Consider the following 8,236-nt stretch of genomic DNA (forward strand, 5'->3'; position numbering starts at 1 on the left):
CACCTACGTAATATTGCAAAAATCAGGAATATCCTGTCTAAAAATGATGCAGAAAAACTAGTCCATGCATTTGTTACTACTAGGCTGGATTACTGCAATTCTTTGTTATCAGGCTGCTCAGAAAAGTCCATAAGGACTCTTCAGCTGATCCAGAATGCTGCGGCACGTGTTCTGACAGGAACCAGGAAAAGAGATCACATTTCTCCTGTTTTAGCTTCTCTGCATTGGCTTCCTGTAAAATTTAGAATACAATTTAAAATCCTTCTTCTCACCTACAAAGCCCTTCATGGTCAGGCTCCATCTTATCTTAAAGAGCTCATAGTACCTTACAACCCTTCGAGAGCACTACGCTCCCAGAATGCAGGGTTACTGGTGGTTCCTAGAGTCTCTAAAAGTAGAACGGGAGCCAGAGCGTTCAGCTATCAGGCTCCTCTCCTGTGGAACCAGGTTCCGGTTTGGGTCCGGGAGGCAGACACCGTCTCCACATTTAAGAGTAGGCTTTAAGACTTTCCTTTGTGATAAAGCTTATAGTTAGGGCATAGAATCGAATATTGTTAGGGAGTAGTAGTTAGTCACATAGTTTTCAGATTTATCTATCATATAATCAGGAATATAATAACACTAAAGGGAGACTTGGCATACAGCCCGATCCGGTTGGGGAGAGTTCTGGCCCGACCGGGCTGGAGCTCTCTTTACCTTGTCTCTCTTGGTTTTGCTGTAATAATAGTTTTAGACAGCTGGGGACTTATTTTGATACACTAGTTAGGCCATAGAATTGAATATTGTTAGGGAGTAGTAGTTAGTCACATAGTTTTCAGATTTATCTATCATATAATCAAGAATATAATAAAACTAAAGGGAGACTTGGCATACAGCCCGATCCGGTTGGGGAGAGTTCTGGCCCAACTGGGCTGGAGCTCTCTTTACCTTGTCTCTCTTGGTTTTGCTGTAATAATAGTTTTAGACAACTGGGGACTCATTTGATACTCTGAGCTCCTCTCTCCTCTATCTTTCCATCTATTCATTTATGTGCATCCATGTCCCAGAAATGCTTGTTACTAACATAGCTCTGGGGAGTCATTCCCCGGAGTCCTTATGTTCTTTTTTCCCCAGAATGTTCCCTTGGATCCGAGAGGCTCCAAAATCAGGGTAGCAGCTGTCGCCTTGGTCCCGCTCCATGTTCTGTTATGCCATGTTCAAACTGCTACACTGCAGTGCCCTGCTACGTCCTGCTGTGCCTTGTAATGCCGCACAGCGTCCTGCTATGCCATGAACTACTACAAAGAACTGCTACAGACTACACATTTTTTCTATTTTTGTTATTGCCACTCTTCATTCTAACCCCAACCGGCCCGTCAGACACCGCCTACAGAGAGCCTGGGTCTGACCGAGGTTTCTGCCTAAAAGGAAGTTTTTCCTCGCCACTGTCGCACTGTTGCTTGCTCTGGAGGAGACTACTAGAACTGTTGGGTTCTTGTAAATTCTGGAGTGTGGTCTATCTGTATAGTGTCTTGAGATAACTCTTGTTATGAATTGATACTATAAATAAAATTGAATTGAATTGAATAGAAGAGCAACTTTGACTGAAATAACCACTCGTTACAGGAGTCATTTCAAATTATTTTCTTGAACATGACAACGAGTGCACTTTACTATAATGGCCCCCACAGTCACCAGATGTCAACCCAATAGAGCATCTTTGGGATGTGGTGGAACGAGAGCTTCGTGCCCTGGATGTGCATCCCACAAATCTCCATCAACTGCAAGATGCTATCCTATCAATATGGGTCAACGTTTCTTAAGAATGCTTTAAGCACCTTTTTAAATCAATGGCACATAGAATTAATGCAGTTCTGAAGGTGAAAGGGGGTCAAACACAGTATCGGTATGGTTTTCCTAATAATCCTTTAGGTGAGTGTAGTGATAAAAGACATTTTCAAACAGTGTTGCACACACAAAACATCTCTGCAAAATCTTATTGTCTGTTAGAAACTCAGTGACATTATGACAGATTGTCTTTAGATGTGAAATGGTTGTCCTTAAACATGAGACAGACTTATCTTTTTAAAGTCTTTTCAGAGTCTTAAAGTGTATGGTAGGCAAAAAGTCTGTGCTGAAAAAATAATTTCAAAATCGAAAATTGAAATTGAATTGAAACTAAATTATGACCTTTAAATCAAAAGTCCAATCCTTACACCCTAGTCAAAACTGTGGCGATCCACTTGAACATACTTCCTGTGCCAACTTAGGAAGTTCAACCTGCCTCAGGAGCAGTTTTACACTGCCACCATTCAGTCTTTTCTCTGCACATACATCACTATCTGGTTTGGATAAGCCGACAAACAGGACAGCTCGGGTCAGACTCCGGCTCATTTAACCTTTGTATTGTCTTCACTTTTGGGACACTCTCATATCCCTCGGGTCAAACTGACCTGTGACTCTTTTGGGGTTTTAAAAACAATTCTGAAATAAAATTTTACTTCATAATTTCTTAACAAATATTGTCTTCATCTCAATTTCAAACAATTGAGATAACATATATGTTTAGGCAAAGCGGTTCAGCTTTATAGTAGTACTGCTAATGATTGCCAAGTAATTAAGTGCCTAATGTTAAAAGAGCTAACAGTGAATTTATAACCGTTTTTGTAAACTTTAAATCCAGTGGATATTTGGTGGTGAATACTATTATAGCCCATTGTATTGTTTGTAATATTTATAATGTCACAACGTTGGATGTTCATTTTAAACATGTCCAATGCTTCAAATAACACCAAACCGGGTTTCTATATAAGGTCATCTGCTTCAGGCAGGCATGTTACTGCAGTCAGTGTTTACGTTACATACTGTTTGAGACAAAATTATGATTTCGATATTACGTTTTATTTTTGATGAACTGTGCATATTAGCATAAACTAGATTCATTGTAAACTGACAATTTGTGTTAACTGATCTTGATGTTTGGCAAATCGTCACAGCCTTTTGACAATTAGCTGATTAAGGCAGTAATTGAATCAGCTGGTGTATAATTGAATAGCTGTCATTCAGTTGGCCTTTGGTTTGTAACCATATGGTTTTTTGACTGCTGCCTAAAAAAGAAAGTTGCTGCTATACATACACCCTCTCCCACATATAGCTATATGTTTATATATTCGTTGTATATATTTTATATTCATAGGACAAACCAATCTGTAAAATTCGGTTTATAATAGTATTAATTTCTATATTTATTCAGTACATATCCATGTACATACATGTCCTACACTTACGGAACCATTGTATATCCTGCACTTACTGCTATTGCACTTCTGGTTAGACCCAAACTGCATTTTTTTGCCTTGTACCTGTACTTGTGTAATGACAATGAAGTTGAATCTATCTATCTATCTATCTATGTTAACGCCAAGGAAAGCTGAACATTTTTGGATTACATTCTTGCGGTCAAAATTCTGATTTAAATCTAAAAATTCTGACTTTGAACTGAATTTTCCCGTGGACCTAATCCTCTTCCGCTGGATCATGTCTAGTTGTGTAGTATTTGGTTAAGAAGCCTTTATCTGCGATTTTGTTTGTTTTTCCAATAAAAAATGCTGCTATATCCCATTACAATCCACTGTTTGCTACATAAAACTCCATGCTAATGCTAGGAAAAACTGTAATCTTGGCTGCCGCCGATGTTAGTAATCCTCCCCAGTTTCGAATCACATTCCTGCTGGAACATGTCCGGTTGTGTGATATTTGGTTTAGAAGCCTTTTTCTGCCTTTTGAACTGATTGGGCCCCAACAGGATACAACTCTACAGGGCACTTTGAAAACAGGCACATCCAGAACAAGAATGCATACCATCGGGCAGAGTGAAAAAAATGCAAGGGGCTGCATTGATTGGGGTTGGTAATCATATCCATGTTTGACAGAGAAAAAAAGTGTGAGAGAAGACAGAAGTGGGGTTTACACAGGATCTAGGGGTAAAAAGAAACACGGAGAAACTTTTCTCACAGTAAAGGCCTGATTTATCAATTAGGTGTACTATACTTTACACCATGCAATATTTTTCCTTGGTTTAAATAACTTTCAAGGTCATATCATAGCACAATCAATATAGCAAAAACTGAAAGGATGTACTGTGTCTGTGTAACATTTTAAGAATACTGAACAATGCAAAGAAAAAAGGGGTGGTTTTTTTTTTCAGCATCCATAACAACAATAAAATACCATTCAGGACCCACCTTGTCCTTTAGCTAGCAGCTTGCTTCTTGGCGGCTTGGCCGTGGCCTCAAGCTGAGGGAATTTATGGACTCTGTCCCTCACTAAAACCGGATCTTCCCTGGTTTGGAAGGCTAGTTTGGCACTGGGAGAGCCCTGGTGTTTCTGTTGCATTAAGCTATCAATCTGAGCCACCAACTCAGCCTGGGCTTTCTGCATCTCACTGGGGTTGTACTTATGAATGTGAACTATGTCCTTGCTCTGGTCTAGCAGCTTTGACAAAAGTGAATAGGGGTCACCTGTACAGACAGACAGAGAAGAACAGGAAAAAGTGGAAATAAAGGACAAGGAGACTGTAGGTTTTAGGCAGTGTGTTGCTATATTGGTCAAATGTAGTGCTGTCGTAAAGAAGGCTGGTGAAATATGGAACAGTGATATCAAAAATATAAATATATATTCATTTTCCACGTCATAGCCAAGGGTAAAAGTGTGCAGCCTACTGTATATGTGAAGCACGCAGTGAGAAGATTGTGTTGGAACAGTTAAGAGTTAGATCTACAGTAGGAAAAGTTTTAACCAGCAGAACAGCAGAGAGAAGAATAGACAGAAATGTCATGCGATTTAATGCTGACATTGCACAAGCTATTGTACATCTATTGTATATATTGTAATTTTAGTTGACAGGAGACATTTATATACTAATATAAATATATATAAAGACTAATATGATCTTGTTCTATTGACCTCTGACCTGCCAACACATGTTGCAATATTAAAAATCTTTAGTAGTTTAGCCCTGGTTCACCTACAGTTGGTACCTACAGTACAGATGGTTCCCTATACACTACCCTAGTCCTAAAACAGCTGGTGATAACTTGCACCAGCAGGATGTGGTCCCCTGAGTTGAAAAGTGCCCTGAGGGACTGTTACAACACCACAGTCTGGGGTGTATTGATCAACCCGCATGGTAAAGACATAGAGGGGATGACACATTTTCTGACGGACTACCTGAACTTCAGCGCAGATGTGCTCTTTCCCATCAAGATTGTTACCCTAATAACAAGCAATGGGAAAGTCAAGGCTGTCCTCAACAAGAAGAAGGCTGCCTTCAGGAGCAGGGACAGGGAGGCCATGAAGGGAACACAGCGAGAGGTGAAACACTGTGTGAGGGAAGCTAAGGACAGCTACAGGAGAAAGGTGGAGCAGAAGCTGAGGGAGAACAACATGAGGGAGGTCTGGGAAAGGTGTAAGGACCATCACAAAGGTCACAACACAAAGACCAGAGCACAGGGTGGGCAATGGAGTGGGCGAAGGAGCTGAATGACTTCTTCAACAGGTTTAACCAACCCTCACCGCGCCCTTCTCTCCTTCTTCCCTCTACACCCCTTTCTGGTAGACTGGTTCAAGGATTACCTCACTGACAGGCCACAGTACGTCAGGCTGAAGGACATCATGTCTGACACTGTGGTTATATTTGGACTAGCGAAAGAAAGAACTACAAGACCACAGAATTAAATAAAAATAAAAAAAACATTCTAAAGCACTGCAGGAGCAATTCAATGAGGATTACAGGTAGTGTTGCAAAAATGTATGAAAATAAAGACTTAAAATTATTTAAGACATAGAACACAATACTTTAAGACTGGATAAACCCTGCCCACTCTGCCGGCAATTTGATTTCACCATGGAGCTCAGTCTGGAAACCTGCACGTTTAATTCTCCTGCGTCAGTTCACAATTTTACGGGAATCAATCACAAACTGGCTTATCTACCTATTACACAATGACAAGCGACCAATCAGCTTCTTGTTTCCATTTAACATAGCGGCCACCGAACGCCACCGAAGCACACCAACCTGTTGATGCTGCTGATGTTTTTACTTCACCCGGATTGTTGATCTGATTGGTTGAAGCAATTTCGTACAGAGTCATTTGAACTATGTCCGTTGGTCAAGCCTCTAGTGCAGAGAACATACAGAGCTTTTTAAGGCCCACAATTTTGATCTTGAAAATGTATAGACCCAGCGGAACACTGAAGGACATCTTGTTATTCACTAGTAAATGGCTAAAAAAAATGGCTACTAAGAGGGGAATGACTCTGAATAATATAACTGGAATGGGAATTCAGCCTATTTATCAGGCAGAAGTTTGTGTTCATCGTCTAGGAATACTTTTGCAACATAGTGTAGTTGTAAGAAGCACAATGGTGCATCTCACTTTCCTTGAACTCACCCTGATTCAGAACCTGCTCATCTCTGTTTGTATCCATTAGCAACCTGTTTTCTTGATGATCTACGGGGGGGGGGGAAACAAAGTTTAGAAGACTATTTAAATAAAAAAACATATGTAAGCTGATTTTAACAAGACAAGAAGGCACACATGGAGAAAAGTGTGAACCTTACATTCCCTTTCTTTCACAACACAAGGAAAAGAAAAAAAAGATTACATGCTAAATTAATTAACAATGAGTCAGCAGTATGCAAAAAATAATACCTGATGCCTTTCTCCCTGTTGAGTGCGACATATGCATCATAGAGTTCATGTGGCCTGGACTGACAGCTATGGGAACATTGGCCTCAGCTGGAATATGCTGAAACAGCTCTTTGGAGGTAGACTCCATGCAGTTCATGTAGGGGATGGAATGCTTGCTGTCCATGTAGTACATTATATAGAAGTTGCACATTTCATCATCAGAGGTACCACTGCAGACAAAACAAAAAAGTGGACCATAACAAAACAACTTGGCAGTACCAAACATAAGATTTTCTTTTGGCACCTATAGCACATTGCGCATCACCACCAACTTGTAAACATAGAGGCTTCAATGAAGAGTAGGGAGAGCATTGAAGCACTTGGGAGCGCTTTAAAACCTATTTCATACAGTCTATGTTTAAAACTGACGAAAGAAAGTAGTAGCATTTGTGATGCAGTCGGCTTGTAAAATTAAATGAGAATCAAAGTCATTCGCTACATCTTTAAATGCGGTCTATGACAACTAAATCTTTATATACAGTTTATAATCATTACATCTTTATATACTATAGATTGATAGATAGATATCTATGATTGCTTAGCAGTAACTTCAGGCGTAGGGACAATGTTTATTAGTTAGCTTACATTGCAACATCATGTTTACAAGTGTGTCAGCGCTGTGCAAGAAATAAACAAGATGAATTAGGACAGAAAAGTCCACACAAATATTCCTAATGAAGTCCCATTCCCCGTGTCTCACTTTACCATCAATGGAAATGTTCAGTTTGATGCAACAACAGCACCCTATGGCCCCCTAACTCACTCAATGCCTCATACAATGTTGTGTCAACCCGGAGTATATGAGATACATCATTACGCCACATAAGTATGAGAAATTTTACCAAGCAAACTATACACACACACTGTTAACATGTCCAATATTAGAACTCTTTTGGAAAGAGGTTAAGTAAACCCTAAAGAATATTTTTGATTTAAAAGGACCTCTGTACAGTGGCCTAAGGACGTGTGGGCTATCTTAGTGCAGTGTAAGTTAGTGGGTAAAGCCCGCTCCTCCATGTCTGTGGAGGATAGGCTTGATTTTAATAAGGTAAAGAGTACTATTAGGTAGGCTACAATGTGCTGTAAAAATCACAGGCTGTGAATATTAACAGTCTATAGTAAAAATGCATTATGTGTAAAACTTACCCAATATACGTTTTGGAGGTTCTGCCTTCCCCAGTAAACACACATCTGGCTGCAATGGTGTCACCATACTTCACATTCACATCCTTATTAGCAGGATAGAATGCCTGGAGAGAAAACACATTTACTGCAGAGCTGAACAAACCGCAGTCTCCTTGAAAAACTTTTGTAATCAAAATACTTTGGGTCAAATTCAGATACAGTATATTGGTAAAAATATGCATCTAACCTAGTAATTATTAACTCCTCCCTTACTCGGAACAACTTGGACAAGCCTTTGAACAATTACATACACTCACCGGCCACTTTATTAGGTACACCTGTCCAACTGCTCGTTAACACTTAATTTCTAAGCAGCCAAT

General features: G+C 39.8%; 1 protein-coding gene across 3 annotated transcripts in view; it reads right to left on the reverse strand.

Moving 5' to 3' along the window:
• Positions 1-8,236, reverse strand: part of pam (peptidylglycine alpha-amidating monooxygenase) — an 89,079-nt gene that overhangs the window by 37,593 nt on the left and 43,250 nt on the right. For 2 of the 3 annotated variants that reach the window (XM_034895507.1, XM_034895506.1), the window contains 4 exons: positions 7,878-7,981; positions 6,693-6,901; positions 6,432-6,491; positions 4,224-4,499 (listed from right to left, as the gene is read on the reverse strand). In XM_034895507.1, coding sequence (XP_034751398.1) covers positions 4,224-4,499; positions 6,432-6,491; positions 6,693-6,901; positions 7,878-7,981 — 649 coding nt within the window. The remainder of the gene's footprint in view (positions 1-4,223; positions 4,500-6,431; positions 6,492-6,692; positions 6,902-7,877; positions 7,982-8,236) is intronic. The other variant, XM_034895508.1, reaches the window with a different exon arrangement.

This window comes from Etheostoma cragini, chromosome 16 (assembly GCF_013103735.1).
Source record: "Etheostoma cragini isolate CJK2018 chromosome 16, CSU_Ecrag_1.0, whole genome shotgun sequence".
In the NCBI taxonomy this organism is placed as follows: domain Eukaryota; kingdom Metazoa; phylum Chordata; class Actinopteri; order Perciformes; family Percidae; genus Etheostoma; species Etheostoma cragini.